This window comes from Felis catus, chromosome A2 (genome assembly GCF_018350175.1).
Source record: "Felis catus isolate Fca126 chromosome A2, F.catus_Fca126_mat1.0, whole genome shotgun sequence".
Lineage (NCBI taxonomy): Eukaryota > Metazoa > Chordata > Mammalia > Carnivora > Felidae > Felis > Felis catus.
The window spans coordinates 146,321,095-146,344,603 of NC_058369.1; the positions used below are offsets into that span (position 1 = coordinate 146,321,095).

Sequence of the window (23,509 nt, forward strand, 5' to 3'; positions counted from 1 at the left end):
AAGGCCTTCTGTTTTGTTTTAATATAGAGTAAGGATGGGAATGGGCCACCTCTACAGGGAGATTCAGCAGATGTGGACTGAATGGTTGCAGCATTTCAGGGTAAACGTTATAAAAATAAACAAATGAGCAAACTAATGGAATGTGATAGACAGGATGCCTGAATGATTAGCCTAAATGCTGTGCCCTTTTTTGTGATTTGGTTTTTGGTGTTTTGTTTTGTTTTGTTTTGTTTAGCCAGAGACCCAGAAAGGACTTTAACCTCAGGTCTACTAATCTGGCTTCTATCACTGGTCAGAGTTGGTGGCACTTTATGTTCGAAATCATAAATACATGATTTGCCCTTGGAATGCTCTAGCAATTTTGTTTTCTTTCCATCGAAATTTGTTATCTCGTGGTGGGAATGGAAAATGTACGAACTGGCGATATCACACAGGTGGGTGTTTACGACCTTGAGAATTTGACGTGCAGGTGGGAATTTTAACATGTGGGCATTCACTTGAGTTCTTAGACTGCCTACAGATCAGCCTCGGCCATGGGCCCTATAAATAAAGTTCAGGAATGACACTGGATTCTGGACTTCGGGAAGACCCTCGACCATGAAGTTGATCTTGGTTTTTGGTGCCCTTTTTGGGCATATCTACTGTCGAGAAACATTTGTGGGGTAAGTTATGTCTTCTGGTGCCTCTTTGAACTTTGTGGCCTGATTCACAGAGTCTCACTGGATGGTGGCAGAATAAAAAGGTGTAAGTGTTCAGCATTTTCAGAGAAGTCCTCTTAGATTTGGAGAGGGGATAGTGGGAATAACAGAAATGAGTGACCAAAAAAACAACAAAAAAAACCCCAGAGATGAATGACATTTAAAGGAAAAAACAAAGTGAAATCTGAACGCATATACCTTTTTCTCTCTGTATTTACTCACATCCCTTGATGATCAGAAGGTAGGGATGACAGACATCAGTGAAAATCAAGCTGTTTGGCCTACTGTCTCAGCGCATCTCAGTAAGTGATGGGTTACTCTCCTACGACCTCCTCCCAGCCATTCTGGGCTCCATCCTCCATATCTGCCCTTCAGACCGAGTGCCCCAGCTATGGAACCTCATGAAGTCGGAGAACCGGCGCTGCAGATTTCAGCCCAAATCCAACTCTCATGGCTTTGTAGGATTCACCTTTGCTCCCAAGTGTATTGGTTCCAAGATCCTATGAAAGGTTTTAGGCAGCATTTCTTGGAGAGTGTTCCAGGGGGTTAAGGAAGTGGTCAAATAAATTTGACCCAAAGAAGTGGGTGGTCAAATAAATTTGGGAATCAGAGGGTTTAACAAACTATGGGATTTCTAGTGACTTTTACTAAATTCATATGCATTGTAAATCTATAAGAAGGGATCTAGGTTGGTACGTTTACCCATTTTTTTGATCATCAAACTCCTCCCCACTTTTTTTTTTTTAATTTTTTTTTCAACGTTTATTTATTTGTGGGACAGAGAGAGACAGAGCATGAACGGGGGAGGGGCAGAGAGAGAGGGAGACACAGAATCGGAAACAGGCTCCAGGCTCTGAGCCATCAGCCCAGAGCCTGACGTGGGGCTTGAACCCACGGACCGCGAGATCGTGACCTAGCTGAAGTCAGACGCTTAACCGACTGCGCCACCCAGGCGCCCCCCCCACTTTTCTTTTTTAACGTGCGGAGAAACTTAAAGGGTTACTATTCCTCAAAACACAGACCAGTAAGCATTAGCCCAAAGCAGTACTTTGCTCAGTACCTTCCCCTTATAAAAGAGGACTCCTGGGCGTCTGTGCACTAACCAAAAGGAATGAGACTCAAATGGAAGAATTTTCAGATCATGTGGCAGGTGAATACCTGGAGGCAGAAGAGCCTTGAAGATCTCACAGTCTGTTACTTATTTTGCTAGCGTTCACTGGAAGTTTGCACGGCACTTGGTTTCAGAAGACCCGGGTTCTGGTCCTTGTATATGGCTCTATACCAACCCTTTCCCCACTGCACAAATGCTCAGGGCAGTGACTCAGGAAGTCAGCCTACTTGGAGAAAGCGGTAGAAGGCAAACCGCCACCACCGAGGAAGGGCTTATACAAATCCAGATCTACTCCCAAATTTCTTTTCTAAGGATATGCGTTGGCTTGTTTTCCAACTTCTCTTTCCTGCCAAGGTGTCCTTGATATCCTTTATCAAGGATAAAGTGTGGATGGGTGCATGGAGTGAGAAGCACACCATGATTTTTCAGCATCCTAATCGTCTTTGGCATACCCCAAGTTTGGGTCACGTGAATGGGGTTTGGAGACGGCACTCTGATACATTTCAGTTAATGACAACAAAAACGTCCTAGGTCTACCCAGATGTGAATTTGATTTCTCTCACAAGCACCAAACTAATTATTCCACTTAAAAAAAAAAAGCCCCAACCTCATTTCTGAGAGGCAGAAAGAGTTTTCAAAGCTATTGCTTTATGACCAGCAGGTGTTATTTTAGAAATAATCATTAGCTAAAGGAAAGGTAACTTTAATGGCAAGCTTCCTGCTAGGAGTAGGTACACCTCTTAATTATTATCTAGATACCATTTCCTCAGGGGAAGTAAACTCCTCATTCTGGGGATATGGGTCAGTATACCATTTATTAGTTTCTCGATTGTCAAAGAGATTATTAACCGCTTCATTAACCTCCTTCCTATGTGCGGAGACTAACAGCAGGCGCAACGCAACAGGAAACGGTGTCCAGGGTTTGCTTTTAAGGTCATGTCTGGTTAATATCCTTAGGGACCAGGTTCTCGAGGTCATACCAAGGAACGAAGAACAAATAAGACATCTGGTGGAATTGGAGGCTGAAGAACATCTTCAGGTATCTGTCCTACAGGGACTTTCTGTTTTGCCACATGACTACTGCACAGTTAGACATGATGATTGGATCTCTTACTTTGGACTGTGGCTCATCTTTGACATGGTGTGAAATGTTAACTCCTGGAGCCGGGGTGTGGAAAACCCAGGCTCCAGTTTCAAGTCTGTGACATCGGGCAAGTCACCTGCTTCCCCTGTGTCTCGTGATCCCGTTCAGTATAATGAGGATAAACATGCCATTCTTCTATCTCAGAGGTTTATTGTGCGAGTGAAAAGAGGGATCAAACGTGAAAGTTACTTCGAAAAATTGCCGAACAGCTTTAATGCGTTATTTCCCTCCTCCAATAATTTACGGTATTAATGTTCTGTTACGAAATGAATTGGATCACTTGAATGTCAACTGTTAAAAAAAACTGCCATAGTTTTAAATAATCTTTGCCTTCTGTCAGTTTTAATATCTAACCACAGGGGGGAAAAACAATATAACACATATGTTCATGCTTGGATATTTAAAAAAAAGACCCTCTCGCCATATCACAGTGACTCCATAGTGATTCTAGTCTTGTGGGCTGGAGGCAAAATGGATACAAATTGATTTCTGGAAATCTATCCATGCTGAGCTGTCCATTTCCCTGGAATGACCCATGTATTGCCTTGGCCTTTTACCCCTTCCAGCTTGATTTCTGGAAATCACCAACCATCCCAGGGGAGACAGCCCATGTCCGAGTTCCCTTTGTCAGCGTCCAGGCGGTCAAAGTCTTCTTGGAATCCCAGGGAATTGCTTATTCCATCATGATTGAAGATGTTCAGGTATTTATTCCACAGACCTTGCTGGTCCACATGAACTGAAGGTCCATCCTTTTTTCTCCTTGAGTACCCTCTGCCAGGGGTAAGGACCTGTGGGCGCCACAAGGGCCTTCCTGCCATCGGGGCTACCCTGCAGAGTGGGTAGGGAGGCACCGTCCCTCTCCCGTCTGCATTTGGCATGAGTGGGATATGGTAATAAAAAAAAAAAATTTGAGGGAAAGGGCAAAAGAGAATCCCTGGCATGAAACATCGAGCGCAAACCGAAGCATGTTGGCTGAAGTAAATAAAAGTAAAACGTCACTCATTTAATTTAAGTTTATGTATTTATTTGGAGAGATTGATCGTGTGCGCACGAATGGGGGAAGCGCAGAGAGAGAGGGAGAGAGAGAATCCCAAGCAGGATCCGCACTGTTAACGCGGAGCCCGACGTGGGGCTCAAACCCAGGGACTGTGAGTTCAGGACCTGAGCCAAAATCAAGCGTTGAATGCCTAACTGACTGAGCCACCCAGGCGCCCCTCATTTAGTTTTTAATTGGGGGTTAACTCGGGCCCTGGGTGCCCAGAAAGGCAACCGCAGGACTGTCATCCTATATTTTCAGCATCTGGCTGGCCCCAAAGTCCCGTTAATGCCTCCTCCCCTTTCAGGGTGCTCTCAGAAAGGGGGAAAGGCATGACCCCAGAGCCTGGAGGACCGGAAGAGGATGCTTGGACTGAGGACCGGGGTCTTAGCATTTCCTTCACAGCTGTAGATGCAAACGCATGGCTATAAGCTAATCAGAAGTGTGACTGGTTTTATCTTAGGTTCTGTTGGACAAAGAGAACGAAGAAATGCTACTCAATCAGAGAAGAGAACGGAATGGCAACTTCAACTTTGAGGCTTATCATACTCTGGAAGAGGTAGGTGTTTCAAAATGAGTATCGGAGCAATGGGCCATTTTCTCCTCTGATGACAAGGCTTTTGCTTCGGCCTGGTGGTTTAATGGCAAGTATTCTCATACTATTTCCTAACTTCTCCAATTTTCTCTGGGATTTCACAGCCAGTGTCAGTGTCCCTGCCTTAAGGCAGGACCTGAAGCCCACATACCCATTCCAGGAGCCATTCCATTACTTGGAACCGTCTAGGACTGTCTTCAGGGAGCACACAGCCGCTCATACTGATGAGCCTCTCCCCTCAAGGCCCCTTGGCCAATTTCTGACCTGTGCTACCCACGAAGCCACCTGAGAGTTGTGCTTCATGGCTGGAATTGATGAAGACAGACACCTCTGCCTGCCAGCCGAGGGTGGGGTCTCCCAGCCTGACGAATGTGCCCAGACCTCCTAGGAGCCGAGGCTAGTGAGGTCTCTGCTGTCTTTTCTGTTGGCTGGAAGAATGCCCCCTTTCCTCCAGCTGGGTCACAAGCTGCCCCCTGGACACCTGGGCAGGGCCGCACCGCACTTGCCTCTTTGTGACACGGAGCTTTTCTCAGGGTCCACAGGGGGTCTATTTGCACTAACTGATTTGGAGTGGGGGAATGGAGGGGAGGGGGTGACCAGACGGGGTGGGGCTGGGGTGGGGAGCTGGGGTTGGAGGGGAACAGGGAGAGGCGGGGGAATAGGAAAGAGCCAGGGCGGGGGTAGAGATCTGGTAGGAACTCATCCCCTAAATCACCAATTCTAAATGCAAACAACCCTGAAATCAGTCGTCCCCCCTGATTTATCCGATGGCAAAAGCTGACCCGACCTAAACGCATCTGGGGACAAACTCTGCCCTCAACTGCCTTGCTACTCATTGGTTTCACCGCCGGCAGTACGAAACGTGTTCGAACACGGAGCCGGGCCACGTGTATCATGTGCAACACACGCTTCCCACGACCCTTCTGAAACTAAAACACCAAAACGAAACGCGGCCACGATTCTTTATTTGAAATACGCAAGGCCCCGACGGCTTTCAGACAAGGGGCTGCGAACCACTGGGGAGAGCGAGGGGGAAAGGCAGCGGAGCTAGCAAGGCGCTCCCCGGGCCTCGCACACCGGCGTCCGGGTCCCGCGGGCAGCAGGCGCCGGCAGCGGCCGGAGGGGCTGGTTTGCCCGCCGGTCACTCTCCGGACACGTCTCACGCCCAGCCCCGGACGCAGCGGCGCAGCGTTTCCATCAGCCTCGCCGAGAGGGGCCCCGAGGTAGCCGGCGGCGGACGCGCCTCACGGGCCGGCGCCCCGTCGCCCCTGGCCTGAACCCGCCCCGCTGCCTCCAAAGCCACCTTTCTGCGGGTGCCCCTGGTAGCCGCGGCCCTCCGCCAGGGAGGGCGAGCGGGGGACGCTGCCCCGCGGAGCTGGGCGGGGGGACGGCCTCGGGCAGGCCAGACAAGGGCCATTTTGTCGGAAGCGCGAAACTGGAACGAGCCGCCTCCGCTGCCACAAAATGGCTCCCCCCTCGCCGGCCCCTGCAGACGCCCGGTGACTCATCATCGCTCCCCTCCGCTACCCGCGTCCGCCATCCTGCGGCGTCGGCCGCGCGGCCCTCTCCGGGGCCCGGAGGGAGTGGGAGTGGAGGAGGGGGGGAAAGTCGCTCACGGGGGCGTCACGTCATTCATTTGCAAATGTATGTTTGTTCCTCTTAAACACTGCAGATTTCCCAAGCAATGGATAACATCGTTGCCGAGCACCCCGGTCTAGTGAGCAAAGTGAACATTGGCCATTCTTTTGAAAAGCGGCCCATGAACGTGCTCAAGGTACACAGGTGCAGCCGTGGGTTTTCCTCCCGAGAGGCTTCTAGAATCCCGCTCCTCCCAGGCGGGCCGTCAGTCCTGGCTCTGCCTGCAGAGCGGGTCCCTTTTTTTTTTTTTTTTCCCCTTTCCCCCTTTTTTCCCCCTCCTAACCGGTCCTTGCTGGTTTTGAGTATCCAGCTCCCCACAACCCCCGCCCCCCCTTTCTTTCTCTTTTTTCTCTTTCCTGTGCAAGCTGACGCAGGTCTGCAGGAGTGAATTAATGCTCTCATCTTGATAGATTCACTCGCCGGGAACCAGAGGCGAACGCGCCAATAGGAACGGAGGAAGGGGGAGGCGGTGCGGGCCCCGGGGCGAGGGGGGCGGATGGAGGAGGTGACGAGGGTCCCGGGGTGAGAGGGGGTGGTGGAGGAAATGACGAGGGCCCCAGAGTGAGGGAAGGTTGGGGGTGGCGGTGCGGGCCCCGCGATGAGGTGGGGGCTTTGGAGAAGGTGGTGTGGGCCCCAGGGTGAGTGGGGGGGGGGGGCGAGGGGATGGACGTAGGGGGGCCGCCTTGGGGTGAGCAGGGGAGGATGGGGGAGGTATTCTGTAATTAATCAAGGTAGGAGTTCTGTACCTTGTTTCTCTTCTCTTTTTCTTTTCTCTCTCATTTTTAAAGTCAGAGATTTACAAAGAAAAAAAGCGCCAAGTACTTGCCTGAGCTGCATTTAAAAAACAGAAGCGTTTCTGCAGCTAGAAGGAGAATGACAGGGCAACTTAACTGCGCAGGCAAATGCCCAGAAAACGAAGGCTTTTCTTTTCCTTCCTTCCTTCCTTCCTTCCTTCCTTCCTTCCTTCCTTCCTTCCTTCCTTCCTTCCTTCCTTCCTTCCTTCCTTCTCTTCCCTCCTTCCTTCCTTCCTCCCTTCCTCCCTTCCTCTCTCCCTTCCTCCCTTCCTTCCTTTCTTTCATGGTGCTAGTTGAAAAGGGTTAGGGTTTTACTCCAGCGTGTAACCTCTGACAGTCTTAGTGCTGATAGTTTCAAGCTTTTGCACTTTGCCCAGAAAGAATGAAATTTATTTCCGAGTTTCCTAGAAAGAGTTTGTGAAAGAGAGAGAGAGAGAGAGAGGGAAAGAAAAACAGAAAGATAATGTCACAACTCCCTACTAAATTTGGAAATGTTATGGCTGAGAACCAAGGGACTCATTGGGACAGATGGATTTCTCCAGAGTGTTTCTCCCAAAGCAGGCTTGAGAGGAGTGGTTTGCCTATTTTATGACACCGTGGTACATTTGCTAATATTTACTACCTTCTTTAAAAAAAATTTCCTTTTCTGTGTTACTGCTACCATTGGGCCAGGAAATCCCAGATTCTTCTCCCCCTTGGATTGTCCTGGCCTTCTCTTATCTAGGGTGGTTCGTGGTTGAGAATGTTCTGTGTTTTTTTGAAAGGTCCGCTTTTTACATTTGAGCTCTTTGGAGGAAAAGATATGAAACCCTTTCAACTAAAACTCTCAAAGCCCATGAAATGTAATTTTTAGCAAGGATTTGCATTTCTCATTTACCTTATCTGCTATGTTTAGAATGCAGCACAGAGACAGAAGTTGATGGTGCAAACAACCATTCTCTTTTCCTTCCCATTTACTTATCCAATTGACAAAGCCACTCTTCCAAATAAAACTGAGACCAGGGCGCCTGGGTGGTGCAGTCGGTTAAGCGTCCGACTTCAGCCAGGTCACGCTCTCACGGTCCGTGAGTTCGAGCCCCGCGTCGGGCTCTGGGCTGATGGCTCAGAGCCTGGAGCCTGTTTCCGATTCTGTGTCTCCCTCTCTCTCTGCCCCTCTCCCGTTCATGCTCTGTCTCTCTCTGTCCCAAAAATAAATAAACGTTGAAAAAAAAAAAACAACTGAGACCCTTAGGTCATAAAACTTAAACTCTGGAAAACACCTCCAGAGCCTACTACCTATTCTGCTTCTATGAAGGGCTCGAAAGGTTATCCCAAGCATTTTTATCACAGAAATAACACAATCGGTGCCCAAGTTGGAAAACAGAAACAAAAAAGGAAAAGCATCCCCAGGTTCCTAATTCCACAACTACTGGGTGATCGGTGTTAACATTTTGTTGTGTATCTTGCTATGTCTGTGTTCTCTCTTCTTCCCCCTCTTCCTTTTTTCAGATGGTCGTGTGCATACGTATATAGACATGCATGAACCGGCCTTTCGAGAGAATCAAAATGGCATCGCACTAGTCTGTAACCTGTTTTAGAAAATTTACCCCAAATGATGAACCTGTGTTTTCATGTCATTACGTTACCCGCAACGATTTTTTTTTTTACAAACATCAAAAAGAAAGTCCACGCCCTCTTGTTAGCTCGCATTTAAACTTACGGTAAAAGCACGGGGCCAGGAAAATCACGTGAAATGGGAAGAGTTAGTTGACAACATCACTGTCTACACCTCCTCCTTCTCTCTCGATCACATCAAGTACAGAACGAGGGACAGACAAGGCCCCTGGGGGAAAAGAGGGGGGACAGGAGCCCGCAGAGGTGGAGCCGTTCACATTTCTACGCTTGTCTCACAGTTCAGCACCGGAGGAGACAAGCCGGCCATCTGGTTAGACGCCGGGATCCATGCTCGCGAGTGGGTTACCCAAGCTACTGCGCTGTGGACAGCAAATAAGGTCGTTTTTCCTAAAATTCCTCGATGATTTTGACTTTCTGGGTTAGGCCCCACCCAAACACACAACAGTCTTTGTGATCCGAACGGGCAACGCCGATGCTCTCGGCGAGGCTTTCTCTTGACGTACCGGCAGGAAGCAGGCCCATTCAACCTTTTTTGGTATTTCGGTATTGCACTGTCCCTGGGCCTGCCGGCCACTGTGTGCTCGGTTAACAGACACCGCCAGAAGAGATTGAGAGGGTGGTAAGTATAAGGACCCCAGGAGTCAGATTTCAGCATAAGAACAGACTAGAGAAAAATTGCTTCGCTGCCTGGAGCCGTGAGGGCTGAGGGACTTTGTGCTAGAAATCTACAAAATCACCAAAGGGGCTCAGGTGGAAAATAGAAATGGGTGCTAGAAGAGTTTACTCTGGCCTACGGATCCAAAGTGAAATTAGCGAAGGGTTTTTTGGGTTTTTCTGAAAAGTTTCCACATCAGGTTTTGAAGGCGGAGTGTGGCAATACCTTTCTTCCACATGTTCGTTGGAATTAGAGTCAGGACACCGGGCTGGGTGTGACCTAGTCTGGTATTGCTTAAGTAATTCAAAAATGACACGCTATAAATCAGAATGTTAATTCATGAGCAAAGGAAATCAATCCACATCAGATCATTCAAGCATGTGCAACCACGTGCATACCGACTGATGCATTTTTCCCTTCAATTAAAATGCAGTTACCTTTAGGGTATTATGAAATGGATATTTAACAGTTGAATAATAATGCCTTAGGATGGCTGAGCACAGGAAATGAATAAATTTTAATCCAGCAGAAACTCCAGCCCTACTGCAATTGATGGCAAGTAGAAATTTAATTCCCCAAATGGAATTTAACCGGTTCTCTGTATCTTCAGAAAAGTCTCTACGCGTTTAAGTAATCTGTTGTTTGTCATGAGTACTTTTGGAAAGCCTGCCTATGTGACGACGAAGAAAAAACTGAAAAACATTTCTTTGGTTCTTAGCTCCCCTATAAGCCATACAACGCCATTGCGAGGTGCTTTCCCAGAATGAACAGAAAGAATTCTGCTTTTGAGAGAGAATGGATAGGTGATATCTGCGTTTTATTTCATATAAGTAAATTATCCTGACTAGAGATAAAAGTATCGACATTGACGTATTGAACACGTGAGCGTTGCAGGAGACCGGACTGTAGTCCTGGCAGGCTCTCATTGACCAGCAGTATCTGGTCATGGTCATGACCATGGTCATGGGATCTGGTTCATGTTTGAAAAAAAACCACATTGTCTTACTATTCCATCCCTTGTTCCCTGGTGAAAGGGGAGTGTGAGATTGACATATTTGTTGTCTCTGCTTAGATTGCCTCTGGTTATGGAAATGATGTCTCCATCACTTCCATTTTGGACATGATGGATATCTTCCTGCTGCCGGTTACAAACCCCGATGGATATGTGTTCTCTCAAACCAAAGTAAGCCTGGACCTTTTTCTTCTTCAGTAAGAATTGATGGAGATGCGTAGGACTTTAACAAACAAACGTAATCTTTCTGTTCTTGATTTACCATAAGTGGAATGACTAATTTCTCAGTAGTGGCCCTGGATGGAGGCACATAGTGGAGTTTATAATCACCTCTTATTCCAGCACATGATGTCTTTACATATTGCCGCGGTCAGAGCCCATTTCAGCGGTTAGGCTGGGCTATTAGCGCTCAGCGTTCACAGTGAGTCACCTAGGAGATTTGTTCCGAGTCTCTCTGCGTTTTTTGTGGTGGGATTGATAGAAAAGAGGAGGCGGATGTTACCTGCTGACAATTAGATTGCAGTAGGATTTGGGTAGGCAGTACAATGCATTCAGCATGTTACTTACAATCTGTAGAAGAAATCCTCTGTAATATCACTAAAAGGAGTTACGTAGTTTCTTTTCTTTTTTCATTTAAAGTCTCATTACAAAACACCGTTGTGGCAACCGTGACCCCACATATATTCAGAGTGAATCAGAGCTTCAGGTTTATTTTTGGAGGGAGCCAAGTACGGTAGTGTTTTCCAACGGGCGTTTAAAAAGAACTCGTACAAATACTAGTACTCAGATACCCTATGAATAGAGAGTTCCACAGTCAAGTTTGGGAAGTACCGCCTACTGTATCCCCCTCCTGGAGCATCGTAGAAAACATGAAAGTGTTAAAAAAAACAAACAAACAAAAAAACCCTAGAAGTGCTGAAGTAAATTAGCCAATTTAGCTCTATATTTTCCTGAAATATTCCATCACAGAACCCTTGCTGTCTCCCCGCTTTGTTTATTGTTGTTTTTATTCTCTGTTATTGTTAAGAGAACTGATGTTCTATGGAAAATGGTTTGGCAGGTATTGACTTGAAGAGATGGGGATTATTGCTCGTCTCAGTGAAATGACCAAGAAGCTCCTGGCAGAACCCTGGAGGAGGACTATTCGCCACCTCTGTGGGCAAGGGAAATTAGCATCATTCCGAAGGGACCTTTCCGGGAGGAAGCAAGGGAAATTAACAGAATTCTAAAGGGACCTTCTCATCAGGCTGAGTGACGGTCCTTCTTTTTTTCTGTGTTCTCTTTTCGGTTGGCTTTTAAAGAATCGTATGTGGCGGAAGAATCGGTCCAGGATACCCGGAAGCCGCTGTGTTGGTGTTGATCTTAACCGGAATTGGGATGCAGGGTTTGGAGGTGAGCGCCGGGCCTTGCCCCCCAGGGATGGTCCGAAGTTGTCTGGCCCAACTGGCTATTTTGCATGGTTGTGCAGTGTCGTCAGCCTGCTAAGCCCATTCAGGATTGAAGCCGTTTAAAAACCCATTTAAAAAACACTTAAGTACCTTCCCTTCACAGGCGCGCAGCGCTGTCCCAGATCTCTGAGCAGCATTTAATATATTTTGTCTCACATCTTAGTTTTCCCACAAGCTGTAGCCCAGCTCGGCTTCGCTTCTGAGTTTTCAGAGCGAGACTCGGCACAATGGCGGGAGGCCTCAGGAAGCTCCAGACCAACCACTAGAGGGGGTTAGGATCTACTCAGAGGAGAAGCATTACATCATCTCTGGATGTTTCGAGAAATAAAACTAAAAAGAAGTACAAATAGGATTAGGAAATTGATTTTCAAAAACAGAGTCAGAGGGAAAATGCTGGCTTGCTGCTCTGGTCTCGTTGACTCGTGGCTCTAATTTTTTGGCAGGCTGGTTGGGGGGCTCCTTTATGCTTGTAGGGACCAGTTAAAACCCCTGTGTTTCTCTAATTACAGAATTGAAATTTGTTTGTATTTTTCTCATTAGGCCTGGTAACAGTGGGGTTAGGAACTGTCTTTTGCATCGTACTATCCCTAATACGTAGTACAGGTCTGGCATGATTTAGGCGATCACTAAATATTTGTCAGACGAATGAATTAATGAGAATTATTGAACCAAGAAAGGACCCACTAGGGAATTGTGACAGGATGTGGATGAGTGGCAACTTCATTCATCGCTTTTACAATAGTTTTTTTAGCGTAGGAAAAAAAAATCAAAGCATACGATCTAAAATACCGCGCAACGCCCAGGAATTCAACGTCAGGCTCCCTCCCCCCCCAAATGTTATTGTTCTTATTAACTAATCTTGAAATAAAGTGACAGGTTGTATTTATACTCTGTTTATATCCTTTAGAGACCCTGGGGAGTCCCAGCCCCTACCCAGCCCCTCGGAGTTTTTCTAGCATTCAGAGCCCTGGCCAGGTCATAGTGGACCACTTTGGTGGTCACGAGTAACTCTAGTTGCTGAGAAAATCAAGGCCAAAGGTGGCCTCATTGTCGTCAAGTGTAGTGATTTCCTCACCGCAAAAAGGGTGTCAGGGTTCCTTGCATTTGTGGCTTTGTGATTTAGAAGTACAGATGCATAGAATCTTCTACTCTTGGACGCTAAGAATTGGAAGCAATCCCAGAAAAGAGCTTGCTCAACTCCCACCCAAGGCAGGAATTCCATCTATAATGTTAAATCTAGCTTTTCTTCCAACGACTCCCACAGAGAGGAGATGATCTAATTTGATAGCTCTTTCTGCCATATAGAGGAACCATATTTCTAAAGAAGAGAGATGTGTCCAGAATCACTTCAGTTTGGCCTCCCCTGTACCCTTAGACAGCAACTCGGTGTAGTGCATGGACAACCTTGCTCTGATTTCCAGAGGAAGAATTTAGTGATGCATGGTAAATGTATCCACATGGTGTCTCCTTAAAGCTCACTGTTTCTACTGGGCTTCTTCTGCATCCCATCAGGACCTGGAGCCAGCCAGAACCCTTGCTCTGATTCCTACCGTGGACCCCAGGCTACCTGTGAAGTTGAAGTGAAATCCATAGTGAACTTCATCAAGAGCCATGGGAGAATCAAGGCCTTCATTACCCTCCATAGCTATTCTCAGCTGCTGATGTTCCCCTTTGGGTATACATGTACCAAGCCTGATAACTTTGATGAGCTGGTAAGTTTCTGAAACTTCATTTCAGCTCAGCCACGAAGGTCCATTGTGTGGACAAGTAAGTTTCAGTCGTACAGTCAGGTACTGAGATGGGGGTGTGCTAGTGACAGGTTACAAATGAATAGGTCCAACTACTGAGAAGTTTGAGATACTGGCAGATGTTTGAAAGACTGGTTGTGGACTTTCCTAAATTAAGTTTCTTTGGGAAATAGAATTCATGAGATTCCTGTTACCTTAATCCAGATGAGCAGGAGCCTAAATTTGACCATAAATTCCCAGGATGTGCTCTCTGTTGCTTAGGAAATAACCCACTTGAATTTGGACCCGAGGCTCTTAGCTCTGTAGTCAGATGCTGTTGTATGCCAGGGAATACTGTCGCCCAGCTCTGTGCCTCATACCTTCCTGGTGCTTTCGGCTCTATGACCGGTTATCATGCTGTGCCGGTGTGTGATGTTGGGCATAAAACACTCAGCCTGCCCAACCTGCTACCTTCCATCATCTCTCCTGTTTCAGAATGAGCAAAATGGTGGTGGCCTTAAGTCAGATGGTGACATCTCGGGGGCTACTTATAATTCAGCAAGAGCTATCTCCAGCTGAAGAGAATGTGCAGATATTCCCAATTTGGCTTTTAGGCTTGGTTTTCGAGACCCATGTGTTAGAGGTAAACCCTGAGATGGGACTTTTTGGTCAGTTTACTTTCAAATGCATTATTGACGGCAGCTCCTGGCAGAAATGGAATAAATTATTCCAGTTCAGGCGTATCTCCCATCTCGTCAGTTGGACGTTAGCCCTGTAGGGCAATTTTCAGGGTTTTGATGGTGAGTATTACCACTCAAGGTCAAATCAGAGAGAACCTTAGGATTGAAAAGAACCTAAAAGGTACTTTTCGTAGACCCAGATGACCTTAAATTATCCAAACTGGGTGCTCACATCTCTGCCTGGTAGTCATCCAGCCTGTGTTTGGACAGTTTTCTGCCTCCAAGGGATTCTATTCCATGTTGGGGTATAATTGATTGTTTGAGTTCTTCTTATGGAGACCCAAATCCTTCTCCTTAATGGTTTTTACCTGCCAGTCCTGGTTTTTCACCTTGCTCCGTAGAGCAAGTTTGTTTCCCTTTGAAAAGAAGCAAATCCGTTAATTACTTGAAGAGTGATAACCTGCTTTTCCTAGGGTTTTCCATATCCCTACTACATACCTGCTGTTCCTTCAAGCACTCATAACATGGTCCCAAGTTCCCTCACCATTCTGGTTGCTTTTCTCCCAACATGCTTTGGTTTGTGCGTGTTCTTCAAGGGCAGCTCCCAGAAGTGAGTGTAAAACTTGGGTCGTGGGTTAACCAGCACAGAGCAGAGCATGACCATCACTGCCCTCATCCAGACCGTGCACTTCTGCTTAAACAGTTGAGGGTCACGTTAGTTTTTTGGCAGTAGCATCGTGCCGTTGACTCACGTTGGGCTTGTTGACAACTGAAACCCCCAGGCTCTCTGAGGATTCTGCCGAGCCAGGTTTCCCCCATCTGGTAATTGTACGGTTGTTTTCCTGGACCCAAGTTCAAGACCTTACATTTATCCCTAGCAAGGACAGTAAAGCCTCAATCAGTCAAAATTGGAACCCTCAAATAATGGAAAATATTTTGCTGAGCTCTACTTCTTGGAAAAAGAGACAATCATAGGGAAGGAAGCCAACGTAGGGATCTAGTAAAAAAAAAAAAAATCCACTTCCCGGGTACATCCTGGGGTCAGTATGTATTTTCTTTAGCCCCTTACTCCCACCCTATTTCCATCCACACCCCTGAGCAAGGAGAGCTGGTGGCAAAATAATGACCCTGGTGTAGCTGTTGCAAACACCTGGAAGAATACATACACAGTGAAGGTCTTCGTGTTGTATTTTCCAAGCCAACAGAAGTGAGCTAGTGCTCGCTTCTCCGTGAAAATGGCCGAAACGAAAGGGCATGGTGCTTAAGCCTAAGTTAACCGGAGTCCAGTTAATCAGACTGCCCCGTGCTACATTCTGCTATTGGGCATCCGTTCTTCAAGCGACAAGTGTTATCCATCCACCTTTCCTTGGTTCTCTCACTCTAGAATGAAGTGGCCCAAAAGGCTGCCCGATCTCTGACAAGCCTGCATGGCACCAAGTACAAAGTGGGATCTATCTGCTCAGTCATCTGTAAGTATCTGATGTGTTTTCACAAACGACCCAGGTACTATGGCAGGTACGATGTGGTTTTGGGCCGGAGCCTTGCAATGCCCTGATGGGAAATGGAGAGGTCTTCATGCATGGCACCCGGCGTTGCCCAGTTTCCCTCTGTGAGGCTAGGTCCCTCCCATGGGATACTTATTAGGTGATATCTGGAACAGAGAACTTCTTAAATATCTGAGTTATGTACGTTCCTCTCTGTTCGTCCCGATCCTTACAGCTCGCTGTCATCGTGTGGAATCTTGTTGCCGAAAAATAAGCTTTTGTCCAGACTTGGTCCTACGTTATCGCTTTTATTAATTATCCCTTTCTTGGCTAAGAGGGATGGTGCTGTGGACTGGGTGTGGGGACAGAATGGGTGCGGCTTTTTAAAAGGACCCCGATATTTTAGTGGATGGCCTCTGTCGCAGTCCTTTGTGCAGGTACCGTTTGGGGAGCCAGAGGGGAGGATAAGTCAGGAATACCGGCAGCGTCAGGAGTAAAGCTGGGGAGCCTGCCGGCGGGCTTTCTGAGACTCCCTTCTCCCACAGTGCACTGGGCTAGAAACAGGAAACTGCAGTGCTGTGGGAAAGCCTAACGCATCCGTCCAGATTCTGAGTCCCCCAGAGGAATCCCCCACTGCCTTAGGGACAGACCCGGAAACTCAGGACCCCACAGTCGAATGCTCAGGAGTCTCCCAGTGCTCCCGTGCCCGGGGATCCTTTGGAAACAAATGCCTCTTACAGGCACGCACTCTGCTCAACACACATTTACTAAGCATCTACTGTGTGCGCATCATTGCGCCAAGTACTACAGACATAGAGAACTCGTTGTTTAGCGTGGGAGACGAACAGGAAGACAAACGAGCTTCAGTGTGCTGTGTGCAGCAGTGGGTTATACGTGGCACAAAAGTGGTAGGCAGCTGGAAGGATTGGACAGTGGCAGAATCAGGAAAAGCCACATATGGGAGGAGGACAGCATTTTGATGGCAGCTCACCAAATGGCCGGGGGAGGAGAAAGGGATGGGGCAAAGGCATGGAAGTCAGAACGTGCAGAATGGGCTCTGTGACCCACAAGGAGATTTGGGACTGCTGGGATAAAAGTGGGAACAAGGGGAGCGGGGCGCTCAGGTTTTTGCGTGCCATGGTAAGTCTAGGTTTTAACCCAGAGGGTTCTCGAAGCCTTTGGAGAGTTTTCATCCGGCAGTGAGTGCGCTGAGGCTTTGTGCTTCAGAGAAGACACAACCAGCAGCAGTGTGGAGGACGGAGTGTGGCGGGCTGGAAGTACAAACACCCTGCAGGAAGAGTAGGAATTGTTCAGGGAGAAATGGTGGTCCACGCTAGTATAGTGCCAGTGAGGACGGAAGGCGGACATTAAGCAGGTAAAACCAAAAGGCTTTTGTCGTTCATTAGAAGGGAGAGCTTCTCACCGAGGGGTCATTAGATCTGGGCAAGTTGAGGTTGAGAGAACTGTAGCGTTTTCAAGTGGGGATGTCCTGTAGGCGTTGGGCTACGTGGCCCTGGGATTCTGGAGAGAGACGTAAGAGTCTGGTTGGAACAGGAGAGCAAGGAGATCACTTGGGAGGGAAGAGCCCTGGGTGGAGGAGGGGAGCAAGATGTCGGACAACAGAAGGGGTTAGTGAGGGAGGGACACACAGTGGGCCTGGGCAGAGGGGCCAAGAAGCTTGTGTTTCAGAAACCAGGGAAGGAGCAGTTGTTGGAAAGGAGGCAGTGGTTAACCGTGACGAAAGGGTACAGAAAGGTCAACTCTGACAAGGACAGAACATTTACCATTGGATTTTTTTTGAAATGTTGACTTATTTGTTTTTTCGAGAGAGCCAGAGAGAGCATGAGTGGGGAAGGGGCAGAGAGCGGGGGTGGGGGACGGAGAATCCCAAGCAGACTTTGCACCGTCAGTGCAGAGCCGGGTTGTGGGGCTCGAACTCAGGAGTTGTGCGATCGTGACCTGAGCTAAAACCATGAGTCGGAAGCTTAACCGACTGAGCCACCCAGGCTCCCCCTTTGGACTTTCATCACTAGCTTATTGGTGGCCTTAACCAAAGCTGTTTCCTAAGCGTGGTGAGGGTCAGGGGAGGAGTACATGGGGTGGGGGAGAGCGGAGGTCTGGTGAGTAGACTGCTCTTTGGAGGATCTGAGATGAGAATGGAAAGAGAGAGGAATGAAAGGCTTCGTTTTTGAGATGAGAGCCTAACTCATTGACTGTGGGAAGAGGACCGATAGAGAGGGAGAGGTGGGAGATACGGGAGAGAGGAGAAGTGACCAAGGCAGTGCCGTTCCCAAGTGGAGGAGAAGAGGGGCCAGAGGAGTCCAGCAGAGGTGGGTAGATCAGGCTGGACTAGGAGGAGCAAGTGTGCAAGCATGCTCGAGGCACCAGCACGGCTCCATTTGTAGGAGGGGGGTGGTGGGAATCCAAGGGAAGGCACATTTGTTAGTCATGGTTTTCTCAATGGGAGTCTCGGAGAGCGGAGGAGGAATAGTTGACTTACCATATCTAGAACAATTGATGGAAATCCAGAAACTACTGATCATGAAAGTTTCTTTTTTTTTTTTTTTTCCAGTTGGTGGTTTTTCTTTTCTATTTTTTTTGCTATTATGATACATTTAAAAGACTTCACAGCAGGGTGCCTGGGTGGCTCAGTTGGTTAAGCATCCGACTTCGGCTCAGGTCATGATCTCGTGGTCTGCGAGTTCGAGCCCCGGGTCAGGCTCTGTGCTGACAGCTCAGAGCCTGGAGCCTGTTTCAGATTCTGTGTCTCCCTCTCTTTGTGACCCTCCCCCGTTCATGCTGTCTCTCCCTGTCTAAAAAATAAATAAATGTTAAAAAAAAAATTTAAGAATAAAAGGCTTCATAGAAAAAAGAAATGGCAATAATCATCATATTTTCTTTCAATTTCGTCAGTAATCTTGTCAGTGAACACAAATGTATCTAGTTGTAATCAACATCTATATTCTATTTTGTGTCCAGTTTTTTTCAGTTAACGTTGTTTCCTGTATAGTTTTATGTATTTCCACTCTAGGTACTTGTTATTCCGTTACATCGCTGTATCCTGGTTATTGGGCCTTTGTATTGTCTGCTAAATGGTGCTACTACGTGTTGGTACAAACTTGTTTGTCTTCTAAATGATCTCTTTGGTGTATATTCCTAAGGCAAGATTAGCAAGTCAAATGTTGAATGAACAGATTTGGAGTTATTGTTACATATTGTTTTAGGCTATTCTCTGGGAAGACTGATCTGCTTCCAGTTGCCCAGACTTTTTTTTTTTTTTTTTTAAGTTTATTCATTTTGAGAGAGAGAGAGCATGAGCAGGGGAGGGACAGAGAGAGGGAGGGAGAGAGAGAGAATCCCAAACAGGCTCCACGCTGTCCGTGCAGAGCCTGATGTGGGCTCGATCTCACGAACTGTGAGATCATGACCTGAGCCGAGATTAAGAGTTGGATGCTTGACCGACTGAGCTGCCGAGGTACCCCTACAGTTGTCCTGTTAAATCATGACCTTTGAAATCATGTTCCATGTGGAATTGTCCTCTCCTTTGGCAGAGGGACCTCCAGAGAGCAGAGCTCTCCGACTGGTGGCACTGGGGAGGAAGGCCATCATGGCCACTTAAGGCTGAGGAATGCATGTTTTCTCTGTTTGGCAGCCTCTGAGTGGAGGCTAGAGTTCAGAATGTCAGCAAAATGGCATCATATGTCCCCCCACATGGGATCTCAACCATTTTATTATAAGGAGTCTAGTTTTTCATCTTTCTTATCTGAGGTGTGTACAAGGGAGATAGATCTCGGAAGCCTGAGGTTTTTTGTGCTTTTCTTGGTAAGGTTACAGATATTTCTATTTTTAAAAAGTTTATTGGAGAGTGAGAGAGGAGAGAATCTGAAGACGGCTCCGCTCCGTCGGCACAGAGCTTGATGCGGGGCCCAAACCGTCAGATCATGCCCTGAGACGAAATCGAGAGCTGGACATTAACCGACTGAGCCACCCTGGTGTCCCCAGATATTTCCTTTTTTTTCTTTTTAAATGTTTAACCATTTTTGAAAAGGAGAGAGGGTGTGTGTGCACAAGCGGGGGGGGGGGGTGGGGGCAGAGGAGGACAGAGGATTCAAAGTGGGCTCTGTGCTGACAGCAGTGAGCCCGAGGTGGGACTCGAACTCATGAAGCGGGAGATCAAGATCTGAGCCGCAGGCAGATGCTCATCCAGGTGCCCCATAAATGAGCAAGTATCAGACAAGCATAGGGTTTGCTGTCGGATCTTTTGGAGCCTGACCATTAATGGTCAGGCAAGTTCTGGCTGTATCTTTGCCCAGAGCTGACTCTGTTTTCGTTGATTCTGGCCTCTTTCCAGCTTGGACAAGCACTGCCTCTAAGAACAAGGCTCAATTAAGTACTTTTGCCTCCTGCCCCAGATTGGTATGTAGCTCTGGGCTGAACACCTGCTTCACTCCACCCACGAGGTGGCTGGACTTCTGTGGTGGGTGAGACATTTCCTGGGTAGTTTCTCACCTGGAAAGGGCTCTGAGAAACTGCACCACAATAGGTGTTGTTACTTGAGTTCTTTCTTAGAGAGGTAGTTGGTGAAAAACCCAGACCCTGGGGGGAGAGGCCTGGTTTTGAGTCCTAGTTCTGCCACTTTGAAACCAGGTGATCGCAGGCAGGTCACTCATTCTCCCTTTTTATGTATTTATTTTTTCTGTTCTTCTGTGAAGAAGCTTGTTGAGAAGCTCAAGACAAGAAGAGCTTGTTGAGAAGCTCAAAAGATAGAACGTGGAATGAAAGTGTTCACTAGCGTTAAGGCATTATATACATGTTGCTGGTTAGTTTCCTGGGGGATTACTCCCCTGCGGGTACCTCGTCTCTTTAATGTGGTCCAGATTTTTTGATAGGATCGTAGTCATTTATTCACGATGATGGTTCCAATCACAACGGGAATTTATCGAACGCTTCTTCTGCATACTTTATCCCAGCTCCCTCACTTAATTCCTCAGAACCTCGGTTTCCTCACTTGGAGAATGGGAATAATACTAGTATCTACCTTGTGACCCATGTGGGGATTAAATTAACCAATTTAGCGTAGTACCTAACACAGTTAGTAGGTGCTCAACAGGTGTTGGAGTCAGACACATAATATTATCCCACTGCATTTCTCACTGTGAGGTAAGTACTGTAATATTATACCCGTTTGGCAGATGAAGCCTTTGGGAGTCAGAGAGGTACGTGCCGTAGGTCCCCCAGCGAATGATCTGTAGAATCAGGATTCAGTCTGCAGCCAGGGTTCCGTCCACTGTGGGCCTCTTAGTGGGATAGGCTGGGTCACGTAGCATCAGTTAGTAATTTTGGTACCCTGGGGGATTTGGTTCAAGTCAGCAACCATCTGGGTGAAGGCCAAGGCACAAATCACAGGTGTTTATAGTGTCAGTTCACACAGTAACCACTAATTCTACTTCTCCCTGGTACAACACCCTCGTCTCCCTGTCTGTCCAGCCCCATTTCTTTTTAATTTAAAACAATTTTTTATATATTTATTTTGGGGGAGAGAGAGAGAGAGAGAGAGAGAGTGTGTGTGTGTGTGTGTGTGCGCGCGCGCACGGGGTGGAGCAGAGAGAGGGAAAGAGAGAATCCCAGGACGCACGGCTTGAACCCGTGAACCGTGAGATCATGACCTGAGCTGAAAGTAAGAGTTGGACACTTAACTGACTGAGCCACCCAGGAGCCCCTGTCTAGCCCCATTCTTAGGGGCTAGGTGACTTCTTTCATCTCTCCCATCCGTTTCTTCCATTTGACCTCTACCTACCTTCCCTGGGAGGAGCTTCAGAGCTCATCCATTGCTCAGATCTTCTGAGTCATGATTGCCATTAAGTCTTTGTAGGCTAATGCCACCCTCCTTCGTCATCTGTCACGTCAGCGGCCACGTGTTACACAGGTGCACATCACTTTATTGATATAACCCATCACATTTAGGTGCTGGGCATATTATTTGGTATCAGAATAAAACTCCCTCCACCCTTACGCTGAAAGTTCCCTGAGGGAGGGCAGGGGCCAAATCTCTTACTCTATTTGTAATCCCTCCTGTCCCATAAGAGAAAATAATGTCTACACCTAGCACTCCTCTAAAGAAGGAAGTGATGGTGTGGCCTCCTTAAGGTGTAGAAGATGCCAATGAGGAGAGCAGGCAGGATTCCAAATGGGTAGATGAAGCCAGAGGCTCCTAAAAATGCCAAAGGAAGGCTAAATATAGCGTCCATTTAAATAACTTTTTGCTTTTCAGATTAATCTTGTAATTTTTCATAAGTGTGATCCTCTACAAAGCTCTCTCTGCTTTCAAGGTCCATGAAGATAGGGGTCTGACTTATCTTTGGTAATGGTGAAACTTAACGTGGAGGTTGATAGCAGGAGAGGCCAGCGGGAATAGCATAACCAAACTTTATTCTCATTTGCCCTTCAGACCAAGCCAGTGGAGGAAGCATTGACTGGTCATATGACTATGGCATCAAATACTCATTTGCCTTTGAACTGAGGGACACAGGTCGATATGGCTTCCTCCTGCCAGCCAATCAGATCTTGCCTACAGCTGAAGAGACCTGGCTTGGCTTGAAGACCATCATGGAGCATGTGCGAGACCACCCTTATTAGGGCTCTGGGGAATAAACATCATTAAAAGTTCTTTGGTTTAAAGCAAAGTTGGGTTGTGATTATTCCTTTTTCCAATCCTGATCTAGGAGCACTATTTCTTTGATTTATGTTGCCCTAAAACATAGTAAGCCACTTAGGTTACCCCTTCATCTTAAAAAAAAAAATCCGTCTTGAGTAAAAAGCTTCCAACATCCTTTAAAAAATTTTTTTAATTGCAAAATATACAGATCATAAAATTGATCATTTTCACTGATTTTTTACAGGTTTATTTCTTTTGACAGAGAGAGTGAGAGAGAGAGAGAGAGAGAGAGAGAGAGAGAATGAGCAGGGGAGGGGCAGAGAGAGGGAGAGAGAGAGAAAGAGAGAGAGAGAATCCCAAGCAGGCTCTGTGCTGACAGTGTGGACCCCAACAAGGGGCTCTATCCCACAAACGGCGAGATCATGACCTGGGCCGAAATCAAGAGTCGGATGCTTAACTGAGCCACCCAGTCACCCCCATTTTCACCATTTTTAAGTATGCAATTCACTGGCATTAAGTACATTCATAAGGTTGTGCAATCGTTACCACTGCCCATCTCCAGAGATTTTTCATTATCCCAAACCGAAATTCTATACCCATTAAGCAATAACTCCCCATTCTCCCTCCCCCCAGCCCCTCGTAACGTCCATTCGAGTCTCAGTCTCTATGAATTTGCCTATTCCAGGTACCTCCTATAAATGAAATCATATAGGATTTGTCCTTTTGTGATTGACTTATTTTACCTAGCATAATGTCCTCAAGGCTCAACCGTGTTGTGGCATGTGTCAGCTCCTTCACCTTAACAGAGTAGTGTTTAGAGCTAGCAAGGGACTTTCGAGTTCATTTATTCAATAAACACTAATTAAACAACTACATTGTGCCAAGCATTATCCTAGGTGCTGTGTGCCTTTTGCTTTTTTCAATTTCTAGTGTGCTGCATTATAAAAGCAAGTGGGGACTCAAACAAGTGACACTCCTTCTTCCTGGTTGCCCCATCAAGCCTGGGCTCTCAGATTCTCTATATGTTCTTTTTAGCCATTCACTTCCATTAGCGATTGAGATTTTCTTCATGTGGATGGTTTTCTCTGGGAGAAAGGGTGGGAAGTGAATTTCAGCTTGCCTGGAATTCTGGGTACTTGATTCTTTAGTTCACATTTCTTGCCGATTCAGCTCTCAGCTCTTCTTTTTACTAATTTCGGAGCTGAAATCTGTGTGAGA

The 23,509-nt window shown here is 47.1% G+C and overlaps 1 protein-coding gene across 2 annotated transcripts; it reads left to right on the forward strand.

Annotated features, from left to right (window-relative positions):
* Positions 1-530: 530 nt before the first annotated feature.
* On the forward strand, positions 531-22,319 carry CPA2 (carboxypeptidase A2). 2 transcript variants are annotated; one of them, XM_003983050.6, is made up of 11 exons: positions 531-662; positions 2,767-2,848; positions 3,520-3,654; positions 4,453-4,548; positions 6,257-6,358; positions 8,909-9,007; positions 10,358-10,468; positions 11,599-11,689; positions 13,258-13,457; positions 15,537-15,621; positions 22,085-22,319. In XM_003983050.6, exons 1-11 carry the CDS (start codon positions 598-600, stop codon positions 22,270-22,272), a joined length of 1,254 nt encoding a protein of 417 aa, XP_003983099.1. In that variant the 5' UTR covers positions 531-597; the 3' UTR covers positions 22,273-22,319. The 2 variants fall into 2 exon arrangements, with proteins under 2 accessions (XP_003983099.1, XP_044908692.1); XM_045052757.1 differs by lacking the exon at positions 22,085-22,319 and adding an exon at positions 19,988-20,136.
* The last annotated feature ends 1,190 nt before the right edge of the window (positions 22,320-23,509 follow it).